Source organism: Musa acuminata, chromosome BXJ1-10 (genome assembly GCF_036884655.1).
Source record: "Musa acuminata AAA Group cultivar baxijiao chromosome BXJ1-10, Cavendish_Baxijiao_AAA, whole genome shotgun sequence".
Classification (NCBI taxonomy): domain Eukaryota; kingdom Viridiplantae; phylum Streptophyta; class Magnoliopsida; order Zingiberales; family Musaceae; genus Musa; species Musa acuminata.
Window position 1 is genome coordinate 19,973,478 of NC_088336.1, and position 16,360 is coordinate 19,989,837.

At 37.6% G+C, this 16,360-nt stretch overlaps 1 protein-coding gene across 3 annotated transcripts; it reads left to right on the forward strand.

Moving 5' to 3' along the window:
• Nucleotides 1-193: 193 nt before the first annotated feature.
• On the forward strand, nucleotides 194-8,735 carry LOC135595386 (heterogeneous nuclear ribonucleoprotein Q-like). 3 transcript variants are annotated; one of them, XM_065086224.1, is made up of 10 exons: nucleotides 194-285; nucleotides 421-479; nucleotides 599-1,089; nucleotides 1,171-1,287; nucleotides 1,370-1,510; nucleotides 1,600-1,776; nucleotides 7,197-7,404; nucleotides 7,846-8,012; nucleotides 8,142-8,227; nucleotides 8,324-8,735. In XM_065086224.1, the coding sequence occupies exons 3-10, from the start codon at nucleotides 610-612 to the stop codon at nucleotides 8,448-8,450; spliced, it is 1,503 nt and encodes a 500-aa protein (XP_064942296.1). In that variant the 5' UTR covers nucleotides 194-285; nucleotides 421-479; nucleotides 599-609; the 3' UTR covers nucleotides 8,451-8,735. The 3 variants fall into 3 exon arrangements, with proteins under 3 accessions (XP_064942296.1, XP_064942297.1, XP_064942298.1); XM_065086225.1 differs by having other exon boundaries at nucleotides 214-285; nucleotides 421-499; XM_065086226.1 differs by lacking the exon at nucleotides 421-479 and having other exon boundaries at nucleotides 223-285.
• The last annotated feature ends 7,625 nt before the right edge of the window (nucleotides 8,736-16,360 follow it).

The window sequence follows — 16,360 nt, forward strand, 5'->3', positions numbered from 1 at the left end:
ACTGTGCCACGTCATTAGTGCAGAAATTTGTGAGTTCTTGACTGCACCGTGGCTCGCCGCTAGTGGCCGGTTTACGATGCGCGTGAGGCACCGGAGCAGCGACGCAGGGTACGGATAGCGGTTTCTTTTGCTCACCGTTGGATCCTGATCAGACGTCCACGAATGTTGGCTTCTGAGACGGAGCCCCTGGTATAAAGCAGCAAAGCCGCTCTCTCGTTGCAGCGCAAGGAGAGCGATCCAACGCCGAACCAAAACCAAATCCAAAAAATATTACCAAACGAAGCAGTAAGCTCGATCGCCTTCCATTTCTTCTCTTCACTCTATTCGTATTCTCTCTCTCTCTCGCATGGATCGATTCATGTGGAGTCCGTTGCTATTATTCTCTCTGCTCTTTTCTCCTGTTGTTGTTTTGCCCCTTAGGGTCCGCCCCCCTCCCACTCGGGATCGCTAGGGTTTTGGAATTCTTCGCCAATTAGACGGTACTTTGATTCTTTGTCAGGTTATTTCTCTATTTTTGGTCGGTTTTGATGGGATTGTTAGGATCTTACTGTGATCTTGGTGCCGCCGTGTGAAAAATGTGAACTTGGGTGGAGCGCAGATCGGTGAGGCATGGCGGAGCGCCAGCAGTTGGTGGAGCCGGAGGAGCAGGTCGACCTCGACGGAGATAACGACATCGAGGAGGAGGAGGAGGAGGAGGACATGATGGACGACGAGGACCCCGTGGAGGAGGAGGAGGACAACGGGTACCAGAAGGCCAGAGAAGAGTTTGGCGAGGAAGATGAGGAGGAGCGTAGCTACGGTGCTGATGATGACAATGATGAGGATGGCGCTGGTGATGGGAGGAGTGAGAAAGTTCCGACCTTAGAAGGGGTTAATGATGATGCGCCTGAAGCTGTGGAAGGAGGAGGGGGACAAGAAGAAGAAGTAGAGAAGCAGGTCGAGGCTGAAGATGACGAAGACAGCAGGAAGCGGGCCAAATTGCTCGCTCTTCCTCCTCACGGATCGGAGGTCTTCATTGGTGGGCTGCCACGTGATGCCTCCGAGGAGGACCTTAGAGAGCTTGCTGAACCCTTTGGCGATATCTATGAGGTGAGAATGGTACTTCTTGCTGGTTATGTGATGCATTCTTTTCGATTGGATTGATGTGTAATTGCTTGTGATGGGTATTAGGTACGGGTGATGAAGGACAAGGATACAAAAGAAAGCAAGGGTTTTGCTTTCATAATGTTCACAAACAGTGATGCAGCTCAGAAGGCCATTGAGGGGATCCATGAGAGAGAGTTCAAGGTAACATGTGTTTTGGTTTCCCGGGAGTCATTCTCTTGCTGTATTAAATTATACGAATGAACTTTTTATCTTGCTGTTTCAGGGAAGAAAACTAAGATGTTCCTTGTCACAAGCTAAGCATAGGTTATTTATTGGAAATGTGCCCAAGAGCTTGGCAGAAGATGAGCTGAGGAAGATCCTCGAGGATAGTGGTCCAGGAGTTGAACATATTGAAATGTTCAAGGTACGATTTATCACACAAAATTAAATGATCAGACACTCCATTGGAGCTCCCCATTTATCCCTCTTTTCTTCTTCCAATATTTTTTGCAGGATCCACAGAACCCGGCACGTAATCGTGGTTTCTTGTTTGTTGAGTACTATAACCATGCCTGTGCTGAATATGCAAGGCAGAAAATGACGAATTCAAACTTTAAGATTGATGGAACCAATCCAACTGTCAGCTGGGCTGACCCAAAAAACTCTGCAGATTCCTCTGCTGCTGCTCAGGTGAAGTGACTTTTAAAGTGGGAGAGTGCTTGTTGCATCCCTTTTTAGTCTACAATCACCTTTAAACATTTGTTATGAACTTGCTCAGTACATTAGAGATGTTATGTTTTATGCATCTGAGCTTGGTAATTTACCAATCATAAAAGAGACTTGCTTATGGTGATTTTAAGGTGGCTGAATTTGCATGTTTCCTATTAGCAAACTGATGAAATTTGCACCAGGAGCATATAGTAATACAACCTACTATTTTTATTTACTGTTAACCACTGTTCTAATTTCATTGGATGTGATTAGTGTTGCTTGCCATGTTTTTCTCTTTCTCGTAAATTTTATATCATGTTGTACATGTTGGAAGTATAGTCTTTTGAAATTATTTCCATTCATCCTAAAATTTGTTATCCATTACCTGGATATTTGAATTAGGATTTTATGCATTCCATGTATGGAATTGTTTTCTAAGGTCATATGTCTTTTGTCTGCCTACATTTGTTATCCATTTGAGGTATTGCATCAAACCAAAGTCAAAAGATCATCATTATGATTATGATCTTTTAAGCAATATCTGCAGTCAAATTGCCTCATTTTATCCCAGTATTGATTTAAACATAACATCATTATACAAATTCTATAAATAACTACGTAAGGAAGCCTAAAGAAGCTGTGTGCTATACTCCCTTGATTGAATTTGATATGAATATATTATTAATGATACTATAGGATAGGAAACTATTGTGTAAAAAATAATTGTGGTCAGGAATGTATAATATTGTGGTTTAACATCTAAGGTACTTTTTGGTCTGGGATGTTAGTTTTTGTCACTAAAGGAATTGTATGGTGTTAGAAGAAGCCATCACTTACTGAAAATTTGTTGTATGGTCTGGGTTTTTGGCAGTTGGGGTGGTTATATAGTCATTTTGTGGTTGATGTATTTTTGCGTGCTTTTTTTAAATTTCCATGAACAGTGGGATAATGAGCCCTGTGTTATGCTTCTTTTATTATTATTTTTTGTTTGTAGAGGACTTTTTTCTTCTTTTCCTTACTATGGGATGATGGCTCATGCATTGGTGGCTTTAGGGTAAAGGTTACTGAACCATGGAATTGGGTATATCTCATGGACTATTTTTCAAGTTTCTATGGTATTAGTGAAATGGCCATCAGTTGTGGAGCTTTCACAATTATCTTTGGTCCTCACTTAGGAATTGTTATTGTGGAGCTTTCACCAGATTGGATTAACTATGGTTTCGATTGAGATGGTAATAGGGATCCTTGTCAGTTTGTGTGGGTTCAGTTTGTATTGTAAATCATAACACAAGAAAGTCCAGTAATCCTTATTTGTTCCTCCTATTTTTATCTTTCTTCTTATTGTGCTGGATGAAGTCTAGTTACGAAATTATTGCTACTCTCTCTCTCTTCAGCCTTTTAAGTCATGGAATCTCAATACCCTTCATTATCTTGTTTCTGATTTGAACTATCATGATCCAGTAGTCGTCAAAGATGGTGATAAACTTTGCAACATACGTTCTTTTTGCATGCAAGTGAAGAAACATGGCATTGGATAATCCAGAAGAAATTGGCCATGAAAGATTGCAGTGACTGCAAATGATCAGTCAGTGGGATATAAAATTTAGTTGGTGCGAGTGTCTATAAGACAGCATAAAAAATGCCCATGAAGTCTTACAATGACTTCTGTATGATTGGAACACATTTGACCTACTGATATCTGCAACAGGTTGTGTATATATTTAATTAACAGAGCTTAACTGTTTGGAGCCTTTTACAAAGCACCTAAATGGCCTCAGATATGGCTTTCTATGATGCAAACCTTGGAGTTTATGATACCTTAAGGATGCTTAGGTTAAGAATAGTAACAGTAGTCAATCACTAGGGTTGAGGACCATGGACCTTCTGCTTCACACACGTCTTCAAAACTCACTGTTCAAGGAGAAATGCTGACAATTAACTAAATTCCAAGTAATTAGAAAAACTATCTTAAGACCATTATGTTTCTACCTTCCATGACATTAATTGAACTTGGCGGCTTATTCTATTAAAACTAGGATATCATATCTTGATTATTTCGTCATTTCATGTGACTATCGAATAGATTTCCTCCTCTAAACACTATGCTCAGAGATAACTAGAATACACGAGACTAGAAGTTCAGATTTAGAAAGGTTTTGGACTAAATGTATATTATTTTGTTGGGACTAGGCTACATTAGGTTGGGACTGGGCTGGTCTGGTTAGAATTAGATATATTCAAATTAGAGTCGAGGAGATTATGAATGCATGTGACTGACTATTGTTTGACTTCATGCTTTCTTGACTTTGGTCTCATCATATACACGAATTAACTTACCCATTTATATTAAATTATTTCTTATCCTTATTCCTTTTATTATACAAGAATGCATTATGTGATTATGGTCTCTGAGAATATTATAGATCTGTGGATTTTAATTTTGTATTTATTTCAGGTTTTTTGCATATTAGTTTCTGATTGTTGTTGAATCTGATCCCTTGCCTTTTCAGTTTTGAGCATTAATCTCTCATAACCTAGATGTGGGTCTTCTGTGCGTTAAGAATGTGTTTAGTTCCTAAAAAAAAAAGGATTTGAAGTCATACTTAACTAAATCAGTGGCCTGGAGCTTTAACCTGTTTTGAGCTGAAGCATGTGAGTGAGCATCTACAGAAAATTATAGATTTAGTGATTTTGGTTTGTTGAGGAATAAAGTCATCCAAAGTGTATTTGACCTGCAGTTGCAGTTGTCCTATAACTGGCCAGAAATTCCTGTTGGTGCTTTGTGTTGCCTTCCAACAATTTGTCAGTAAGTTAGTTGGTTTGTTTTTTGCTAGTTGATGATGATTATTGGCTTATCTATTGACTAAAGTTCACCAGCCCATTATCAATAGTGGTCCTGATCTGGTTGGTTACCAACACTAAAGATGTATGGATTGGCCCTCAGCCAATATGGGTAATTCAATGTAGCCTAAGTTATTAGCAGCAAGGTACTAAAATTCATTACACCTACTAGAATCATCATCTCCTAGTATGGTCTATTCCTAGTATGGTCTATTGTGGTGTTGCAATTGTCCTAATTAAGGATTGAAATTTTGTACTGAATCGGAGTTTCAAGATTCACTCGGTACGGTACTGTATACTGAGCGGTATATTTCGGTATACCGCTCGGTGTGTATATATATATATATATATATATATGTTAGAAAAAAAAAGGGGGGGCGACAAGGCCATCACCCTTTTTGGCGTGTGGGAAGAAGAAACCCCCCACACGCCAAAAAAGGGCGCCAAAACCCTTTTTTTTCTGCCTTTGCCTGCACGGAGAGAAAGTGTGGAGAAGAAATTGTTTCCTTCTCCCCACGCAAAAAAGGGTGACGAGGCTACGTCGCTGCCTCGTTTCTTCTGCCTGCGTGGGGCGAAGAAACGCCGCCTCGATGACGCCGAGGCCTCGTCGCCTCAGACGAGGAGGGACAGCGGAGTCGGATCTCTAGGTTCTCCTCTTCTTCTCCCTTGGCTAATACCACCCAGTAGTGGGTGGTAACAAGGTGGAAACAGTCCCAATCAACGGTACCGCTCGGTAGCAAGCGGTCAGTATACCGGTCTACTGGCGGACCGGTACGTACCGCCCGATACATGCGGTATTATTCGAAATTAAAAACCTTGGTCCTAATGAGCATGTTAGACCCCTGAGTGGGGGATTATGATGCAGTTAGTCTCATGGTCAATAGAAAGAGTTGGATTATCATTTATGATGTGATGTGCTTCCTGCAAACTGCTAAGGTCAACTTAAGTTGAAGTATATTGGGGAACATTTTTAGATCTATTCCAAATAATATCTTGGACAGTAGGTCATCATGAGTTAGATTGATATTCACATTTGGTCCATCAGCTATCATCAGTCTTTGTTTGCAGACTGCATATTATTACAAGTCATAATGTAATGTTCTGTTAACTGCTAGTTGTGCACTAGCACTGAAACTACCACTAAAAACTCTGTTGATGATCAGCAATTACCAATTATAGGTGTTTTGGTGGTTGTATCTTGCTAGTGCCTAATGATCTCTGGTGCATGGTTTTCCTGATGCCCGTCAATTAGTTATCCATGTACTTTTGATAGAAAATGATCATTGGTTAGTGGTCTAAACTTCAGAGTTTCTATATCAGATCTTATTTATACCACTATCCAAGTCAACCAAGTCAAGATCCAGCTAGCTATAGAAGATGTGACCTAGGAGGATTTCTTAAGTCTCAAAATGTGTTTTCACAATTTTTAGCCAAATGGTATGGCAGTCATTTTGTTTTGGTAAGGTTTAAAGATGGAAATAAACTTTCTACAGGTGTTCTTTGCATGTCAAAATTTAGAGACCAACGGTTTCATCCAATTTTGCATCAAATATGTGGGAGCAACGAAAGGAATGGTTGCTTTTTGATATGTGGTTGCCAGTAGTCACTACCTAGCTTTCCTATTCTTGTGTTGGCCTTATTTGACAGATGATATTTGCAAATATCCATTGGCTCCTATCCCTTAAAAATGAAAATAGGGCAGAAACTGCTCACCTTCCCCCTTCCCCCTTCCCCCTTCTCTCTCTCTCTCTCTCTCTTTACTTGTATGCAAATTGATGAAACTTCTAACCACTTGGTTGCAGTGGCACCGTAATTACAGTTGGAATGATGATGGTGAATCCAACTTTTACCTCTTCATTGATGTTGCCATTCTCTTGCTCTTCTCAAATGCTCATATTATCCTTTCTTTTACCTTTTTATATTTTGATTGTAGCCTGTCATGTTTTTTTATTGTTGGATAAATTACTTGTTCACTAGTCTAAATAAAAAATTAGAGGTTTTAATGGACGAATCCCAATTTGATCTGTTGTTGCATTGATAACTTCGCCATTTCCAGTTGCTTTTCCGTAACTAGCCCTGTTCAATCTTATTAATATAGATGCATGTGGATCTGTTCTCTGGTTGGTTTATACATGTTTGAGTAAATGTATCAGGTAGTGCAACATTCTTCAGATCTTAGGATTGATGGACTAACCGGATTTCAATTGTTTGTCCTCAGTCAGGCACAGAACTTGAGTATTAATTTTAGTTTATAACTATGTCTGTAAATAGTGGAACTTATGTTTGGTCATATGTCATGTAAGATCTATGAAATGATTTGTTCTGAACTGGATCAATGTACTGTATTTTTTTTTAACAATAAATACGATCAATATACCATCTTGAAATTAGCATTTTCTTCTTGCTTCATTTTTTTATGAATATTATTTTTTTGCTTAGTTCTAAATGTTCAAGAATCCAAGCCATATATAATGCTGTGTTGCTGTTACTTTGTCATTATACTAGTAGAACCTGTGAGTTCCCTGTTGCATTATGTTCATGATTTTTTGATTTTACAGGTAAAGGCAATTTACGTGAAAAATTTGCCAGAGAATGTCTCTTCAGAAAGACTAAAGGAACTTTTTGAACTCAATGGAGAGGTCACAAAGGTTGTTCTGCCCCCAGCTAAAGCTGGGCAGGGAAAGCGGGACTTTGGTTTCGTTCATTTTGCAGATAGGTCCAGTGCACTAAAAGCAGTTAAAGCAACTGAAAAATTAGAGATTGATGGTAAATGTTTTTTTATTATTGTCTTCAGGTGTCTCAAATATTTGGTAATATCAATGAAACAGTGCAGCCAATGCAGAGCTATGTCAAATTTCATGAACTCCCCAAGTAGTTTGGATATTATGACATTGTTATGAAACTGCAAATTCCATGTTGTCTTAAGCTGTTTTCCTTTATTACAATTTATCATATCTTAGATCAGGAATCTTATGTTTATTTACATTTGATAAATTGCTACTTTCATTAGGTATGTTTCTGAGGAGGGCTAGACTTTTAATGTCAATGCATACCTTGAGAACCATCCTGTGCCTGTTTTGCCTGCTATATAATTGTTTTGAATTTAGACTAAAGTTGTAGGGATTATTTTTTTTTAGCTTTATTTGATCTGGATAATGCAGTCTCATTTTGCATAACCTTTTCTTTTTGGCACATGTTAAATCCAAGGGCATGTTTTGGAGGTCTCCCTTGCCAAGCCTCAGGCAGACAAGAAGCCTGAGCATGCTGCAAAACCTGGCCTCATCCCAAATTTGCCTTCGTATCCACCTTATGGTTATTCAGGAGATCCATATGGGGCTTATGGTGGAGGGTACGGTGCTGCAGGGTTTGGTCAGGTTGGTTTCTCTTATTGCACTCACTAAATGGGATGAGTTGTTATTACTGTCCCTTTGCTTTCTACCACGATTAATCACAATATGTTTCTACTTTTAACTGCTAAAAAAAATTGAAAAATGTTTCTGCAGCCAATGATATATGGCAGAGGACCGATGCCACCAGGGATGAGAATGGTGCCAATGATGCTACCTGATGGCCGCCTTGGTTATGTTTTGTGAGCATCATCTGGCTTTTGCCCATGTAAAATGACTAATCCGACTTGATTCCTTTCATTCATTCGTAATACTTTCTTCCTGTTGGAATTGTTCAGGCAACAGCCTGGTGCACAGCCCTCGCCGCCTCCGCCGCCTCGGAGGGGTGATCGCAGTGGTGGTTCTAGCGAAAGCGGAAGTAGGGGCAGCGATGGAAACCGTGGACGCCGCTACCGCCCTTACTGATTCGGTGGTTATCTTACGATGCTATGCATGCTAAATCTGCTTAGGGGTTTTGCTTCTTTGTAGCCATCAGTTCACATAGTTCATGGTTTTAAGTTTTATCTCTAACATCTGACATACAAAACATATTAATATCACAGTGTTGTACTTGTCGAGACCGCGAACTTTCTGAGTCTATTCTGGCTATTTGACACCATAACAATCGCCAAAGTCTGTGATTGTTAACCCCTCATATGGAGTTTTATGTACTACCCCATGGGCATTTGTTATTTGTTGGTAACTGCTCAATTGTTGTTGTTGTTGTTGGTAACTACTATTCTGTGTCTTTAAGCTTCGACAATTATAACACTACTTTGTGCAGCAACAACAACTGCTGATTTGAAGTGTCATACAGGTTTCCTCCAGCCTTTTCCAAATCTTGCGACCTGTTTGTGATTGAAGTGCATAATGCAATTATCATTACAACTTTGCAATTATTATTACAACTTTGCAGATTAATTGGTTCAAAGCATTGCATAATTTTATTTATTTATGATCGGTTGCAATCATATTATTTCTAAAAGAGCGAAGAGCGAAGTACTCTCTCTCTCTCTTTTTTCCTTTATTTATTTCTTACTAGTAATCCAATTAATTGGTTCAAAGCATTGCATAATTTCAAAATCTCTGGAATTGACAACTTCCCTAATCTAAACTTTTTATCTTTTTGAGCACCCAACTCTAAAACCTTAGTTCTAGTAACCAACAGTCATGCTCGATCAGAGGGACTGTAGTCAGAAAACTTTCCTTCTAGTTGCAAGCAGAAAAGGAAGAAACAAGAGGAGATGCGCACCTTTTGTCTCGAACTTGTCTTTAAAAAAGGCACAAGAAAAAGGAAGTCAAATATAGATATATCATGTAGAAGATAGATGACAGACGGCCCAGTGCAGAGGATTAACCATGAACCATGACTTGGATAGAGTTCCTTGTATTTGCTTCAGTGAACAATTGTCTTGAGGAACCAGAAAAATAAAGACAATCATGAAAATTCCTTTTGGCATAAGAACAGGAACGTGAATCACAATCAACATGGAGTATCAGAGTAGGGTTGCTCAATTATTGAAGATCAATGAAGCACAGTTTAGCATAAGAGAAGAAGGATCTTAGGAAACAAATTCCATGAGGATTTATCTCAAGAACAATCCCCACTTGCACCCACCCATATAACCCTCTCTAAATCATATTATGGACAAAAGCAACAAACTGCCACGTTGTTCAGAGACCAACTCCCATTCTTCCTTTCATACAAATCATAAAATTGACACTTCCAAATAGCAATGTTTCGCATCTCAAATATAATATGTTCTTCCCTTCGGACGATCGACTCACACACAACTAAAAACTAACCGCACGAATCAAAAGCCAAGCAAACCAATTTCCCGACCCTATCAAGTTCTCCAAAGCTTTCGGAATGGCCAGTCTTGCTTGCGATTTGTTTCAACGAGTAATGGGAGATGCAGATAAGTTACAAAATAACAGTATCTTCAACCAACCCATCAACTCATCGTAAACAAACATCCAAAAAGAGCGAACCAAAGAAATGAAGAGGAGGGCACGGAGAGGCGACCTGTCGGGCGACGGCATCCTGGGCGAGCAAGTAGTCCGTGGAGAGGAGATAGAAACCGGCGACGGAAGCCGTGGCGGCGCCGGCGAAGAAGGACGCCATCCTCACCCGGAGGAGAAACCCCATCGCGGTTGCTCGCTCGCGATCCCTTTCTTGATCTGAGAGGAGAAGTGGGTTGTTTTGTTTGGACTTGGAACCAACTAACTTTTCTCTTTTAGTACATGTCTTAGGAGACGAGCGGTGGTGATATGATCGTAGCCGATCCTAAATAAATAAAAGAAAAAAAAAGGAGAGAGAGAGAAGTACTTCTCTCTTTTAGTACACGTGTCGAAGACAAGTGGTAGTGATATGATTGCAACCGATCATAAATAAATAAAGGGGAAGGAACCGATCCTATATAAATTAGTACAAAATATCATTATAAATTTCTTTTCTCTTGAATTATTATCCAAATTAGTACAAATAATTAAGAGACACGGGGTTCCAATTTTTCTAATTCATCGTAAAAATAATTATGTAAGATTTGATTCATTCGACTCTCGATCTAGAAACAAAGTGCATTGTCCTTTTCGAGGTTGACATCTGGGAAATGCGATACCTAAGAAATTATTACAACACGAAGCTACAACATCAAACGAAGAAAGGAACATAAAATAGGCATCATTTATAAGTAAATTAAACATATTTCACACGCAATAGTGTGCAGATAAAATATAAGCAGAACACCTTAGTCGCCACACCCGCGTCTTGCGATAGCCTCTTTTGTAAGAAATTTTAATGAAGCCAACTTGTGTTTCTAAATCATTGTAATAGAAACATAATAAAACTAATGCGGAAACGAAATAGCGTATCTCCAGCCATTGTCACCAAGAATTTCTGCAGAGGTTTCTTCTTGAACTTTGGTTCTTCTCGGCTCAGAACTCTCGCTTTAGATGGTGTAGGAAAGCCTTTCGCTTCAAAGAGATGATTGAGCCAAGGGACCAAAATCCTCATGTATATATAGATGTTCTCCCATCAAGAACATTTATCATCACCAACTCATAACGTTCAAGAATTAATTCAAATTTGTAACGTTTGGACCATAATGAAGAACTTAATGATATTAAATATTTAATTTAATAATAACGGTTTCATGCATAAAGAATAAGAAACTGAAATCATTTAAACCATAATAAATGAAGAAATTCATGATAATGAATTATGAATCTTAATAAGAACGGTTACGTTATTATTAAATAAGATATTTAATAATAACCGTTACATTCTCCCACTTGGTCCATACGTTTATCTTAATAATTTGAATTAATCTTTCTCGAACAACTTTCTTAAGAAATAAATACATGAATCATAGCGATAAGTCCTCTAAGAGCGAGTATTATCATCCATGTATCACGATGTATTTAGTTTCTTAATCTTAATGTGGTAATATTACTTTATGAATAAACCTTATGTTTATTCTTGGTCCAACAACAATATATTTTCTCAAAATAATATGCACATAAATGAGAAAATTTCACAACATATAAGAGTTTCAATATTATTACAAAGTGGAACTAAGTCTCATTTTCTTTACATGATCCTTGAATTTTAGATGTGGCATGCCTTTAGTCAAAGGATCAGCAATCATCAATTCAGTACTAATGTGCTCAATGACCACTTTCTTTTCTTTTACACGTTCTCTTATGGCTAAATACTTAATGTCGATGTGTTTACTTCGACTTCCACTTTTATTGTTTTTAGCCATAAAGACAACAGCTGAATTGTCACAGAAAATTCTTAATGGCCTAGAAATAGAATCCATGATTCTAAGCCCAGAAATGAAACTCTTAAGCCATACACCATGTGAAGTAGCCTCAAAGCAGGAGACAAACTCAACTTCCATGGTAGAAGTAGCAGTCAAGGTCTGCTTAGCGCTTCTCCAAGAAATAGCTCCACCGGCCATCATAAAAATATATCCTGATGTTGATTTACGAGAATCAACACAACCGGCGAAGTCTGAATCTGAGTAACCAATCACATCCAAATTGTCTGTATGTCTATACATAAGCATGTAATCTTTGGTTCCTTGTAGATACCTCATCACTTTCTTTGCAGCTCTCCAGTGGTCCATACCTGGATTACTCTGATATCAACCTAGCATCCCCACAATAAATGCAATATCAGGTCTAGTACAGACCTGAGCATACATAAGGCTTCCTACGATAGAAGCATATGGGATGTTTTTCATTGATTCCCTTTCAAAATTGTTCTTTGGGCATTGGTTCAAATTGAACCTATCACCTTTCACAATGGGAGCAACACTTGGTGAACAATCCTTCATCCGAAATCTTTCTAAAAGTTTATCAATATAGGTTTCTTGTGATAGACGTAAAATGCCTCGAGGTCTATATCTATAGATCTTAATGCCAATGACATAAGATGCTTCACCCATATCCTTCATGTCAAAATTTTTAGAAAGAAATTGTTTCACCTCATGCAGCAAATCCTTATCATTGGTTGCAAGCAAAATATCATCTACGTATAAAACAAGGAAACATATTTTACTCCCACTAACCTTCTGGTATATGCATTGATCCATGAGATTTTCAACAAATCCGAATAAAGAAATCACTTCATGAAATTTAAAATACCATTGGCGGGAGGCTTGTTTTAAGCCGTATATAGACTTCCTAAGCTTGCAAACCAAGTGCTCACCAACACTAGAGGAGAAACCTTCAGGTTGTTTCATATAAACCTCTTCCTCTAGATCTCCATTAAGAAATGCTGTTTTCACATCCATTTGTTGCAACTCAAGGTCAAAATGAGCAACTAATGCTAAAATAATACGCAGAGAATCTTTCTTAGATACAGGAGAAAATGTCTCCGTATAATCGATTCCCTCTTTTTGAGTAAATCCCTTTGCAACAAGTCTTGTCTTGTATCTCTCAATGTTGCCTAACGAATCTTTCTTAGTTTTAAAGACTCATTTGCAACTAATGGCCTTTGCTTCATTAGGCAACTCTACAAGATCCCAGACTTCATTGCTCATCATGGAATTCATCTCTTCTTTCATAGCATCATGCCACAAATTTGACTTTTTGCAACTCATGGCTTGTGAAAATGTTTCAGGATCATTTTTGGCTCCAATATTATAGTCAGATTCTTGTAGATATACAACATAATCACTAGGAATTGCTGATCTTTTATTTCTAGAAGATCTTCTTAATGTTGTACCAATGGTTCCTTGAGGAACTTGTGGTTCAACTAGTTGTTCAAGAGCTTGTTGTAATTCCTGAACTGCTTGATCTATTAGAATACTATCAACAACTTGTGGAATTTCAATGATTGGTTGTTCAGCACTAGTTTGCACTTGAGGAGTGCTATGAACTATAACCAATCTATCATTTGATGTGGAAGGTTGAGATTCTATATGATCATATGCGGAAACTATGTTCCTGAAATGATCGCTCCCACTAATCACATCATCCTCAAGAAATTTAGCGTTTCTTGATTCCACAATCCTAGTTGTGTGAGATGGACAATAGAACCTGTAACCTTTGGACTTTTCGGCATATCCAATGAAATACCCACTAACAGTCCTCGGGTCCAGTTTCTTCTCTTGTGGATTATATATCCTAACTTCAGACGGACATCCCCAAACGCGCATATGTCGTAAACTCGGTTTCCAACCTTTCCATAGTTCAAATGGTGTCTTTTGGACAGCCTTGGTTGGAACTCGGTTTAATATATACACAGCCGTTTTTAATGCTTCAGTCCACAAGAACTTAGGAAGATTAGAGTTGCTAAGCATACTCCGCACCATGTCTGATAAGGTTTGGTTTCTTCTTTCTACAACACCATTCTGGTCTGGAGAACCAGGCATAGTGTATTGGGCAATAATCCCATGTTCTTGAAGAAACTTAGCAAAAGGACCAGGTGCTTGTCCATTTTCAGTATATCTACCATAATATTCTCCACCCCTATCTGATCTCACAATTTTAATTTGCTTACCACATTGGTTCTCAACTTCAGCCTTAAAGACTTTGAAGGCATCCAATGCTTCATTTTTATTATGAAGCAAATATATATACATATATCGTGAGTAATCATCTATAAAGGAGATGAAGTATTTCTGACCATGTATGTCCATGTCTGGACAACATATATCAGTATGAATTATTTCTAATAAGTCTGAACTCCTATTAGCACCCCTTTTGGAGTTATTGGTCTGTTTTCCTTTAATACAGTCCACACAAGTCTTAAAATTAGTAAAATCAAGAGCACTAAGTACCCCATCTTTAACTAATCTTTTAATTCTCTCTATGGAGATATGTCCTAATCTCCGATGCCATAATATAGAGGAGTCCTCATTAATATTACACCTCTTAATGTCAGCGTGAACATGCATTGAACCTTGAGTATTATCATTTTGTAATAAAATACGGTAAAGACCGTCAGACAAAATACCATTCCCAACACAATCAGATTTATATAATAAACGAAATGATATGTCTTTAAAATTAATGGAATATCCAAATTGTACGAGTCTGGAAACAGAAATTAAGTTTCGTGAGAAACTTGGTACATAAAAGGTTCTTTCCAATTTTAAAACAAAACCACTACTTAAAGTTAAAATGCATGTTCCAATTGCTTCCACATGTGAGCCCATCTTATTTCCTGATAAGATGCTTTGCTCACTTCCCACTGGCTTCCTTAGGTTTTGCATACCCTGCAAAGAGTTTGCAATATGGATTGTTGATCCAGAGTCAATCCACCAGGTGTTAATATTAACATTGACCATATTAGATTCATAACATACATATGAGGTTGGTTTACCTTTCTTTTCAAGCCATTGTTGGAATTTCGTACATTCCTTCTTCATGTGTCCCTTTCTTTTACAAAAGAAACACCTTGCTTCTTTCTTGATATCAGCTTGGGGTGGTATTTTACCTTTTCCCTGCTGATAAACTTTTTGATTGGCTTGATGTTTGTCAGTTTTGTTCTTCCCTCGAGTGGTTACCATCAATGCACTCTCACCCAATTCCATTACTAGCCTCTCTTCTTCTTGAACACACATGGTCATTAATTCATTAATTGACCATTTGTCCTTATGTGTATTGTATGAAATTTTAAAATGGCTATATTGAGGTGGAAGGGTGTTCAAAATATAGTGCACCAGGAAGGATTCTGACATATTAACCTCAAGTTTCTTAAGTTGAGCTGTAATATCTCGCATTTGCATTATGTGCTCACGCACACCCTTTATGTTGGTGAGTCTAAGGGATGAAAATTTCATAATAAGGGTGCTTGCTAGTGCCTTATCCGAAGTGATGAATTGTTCATCGATAGCCTTTAGCAAGTCTCGGACATTTTCATGCTGGTTAACAAAACCACGTATGCCAGCAGTTATCTTAGTTTTGATAAACATCACGCTGAGCCGATTGGATCGCTCCCATCGCTCATATAATGCGATCTCAGTTAGAGTGCTGGTATCAGTGACTATAGGTGGTTCGTCTTTTCTAATAGCATAATCAATATCCATCCACCCTAAATGGAGGAGAACCCTCTCCTTCCATATCTTATAGTTATCACCACTAAGTTCGGGAATATCACATCGAATATCAGAGAAATTAACAGTTTGAGAAACTGCATAAAATCAAACATGCTTATGTCAAAATTTGAAACTTAATAGACTAAATTACATGTTTTACCAATGTGAAACATGCCAAAAATATGAATCTCATGACATAAAAATTGCCTGTGGGCTAAATTCTTAATTCAAATAGATTCATATGGTCTTTATGATAAAACTATTAAATTATATTCCAATTCATAATCCCTGTAGGTAAATTATGAAAATAATCTGATATTTTATCCTGATTAATTATATTAAATATAATAAAAGATCCTGTGGGATAATAATTATTATATGAAATATAATCAATCACAATATGATGTCTAATTACTTATGTGATCCTTATTTTAACTTTATATATAATTTTAATTAATTAAGGATGTTGTGGCTAATTCTTAATTAATTAAGATTATATGGATCACTAGACATTTTAAACATAAAAAATTTGCTCATAAACATAATTAATATAACTAAATATGCATACATAATATGAGCATTTTACCGATTAAAAATGTTGAAAATGATATTTCCTCATGATTTTCAACAAAATATATCAACAAGTTTCCAAGAAGAAACCAAAATCAAATCATTTTCATGGCATAAAAATGAAAACTTTTTGATATCAAGGCAGAGGTCATTCGGCTCTGATACCAAATGTAAGAAATTTTAATGAAGCCAACTTGTGTTTCTAAATCATTG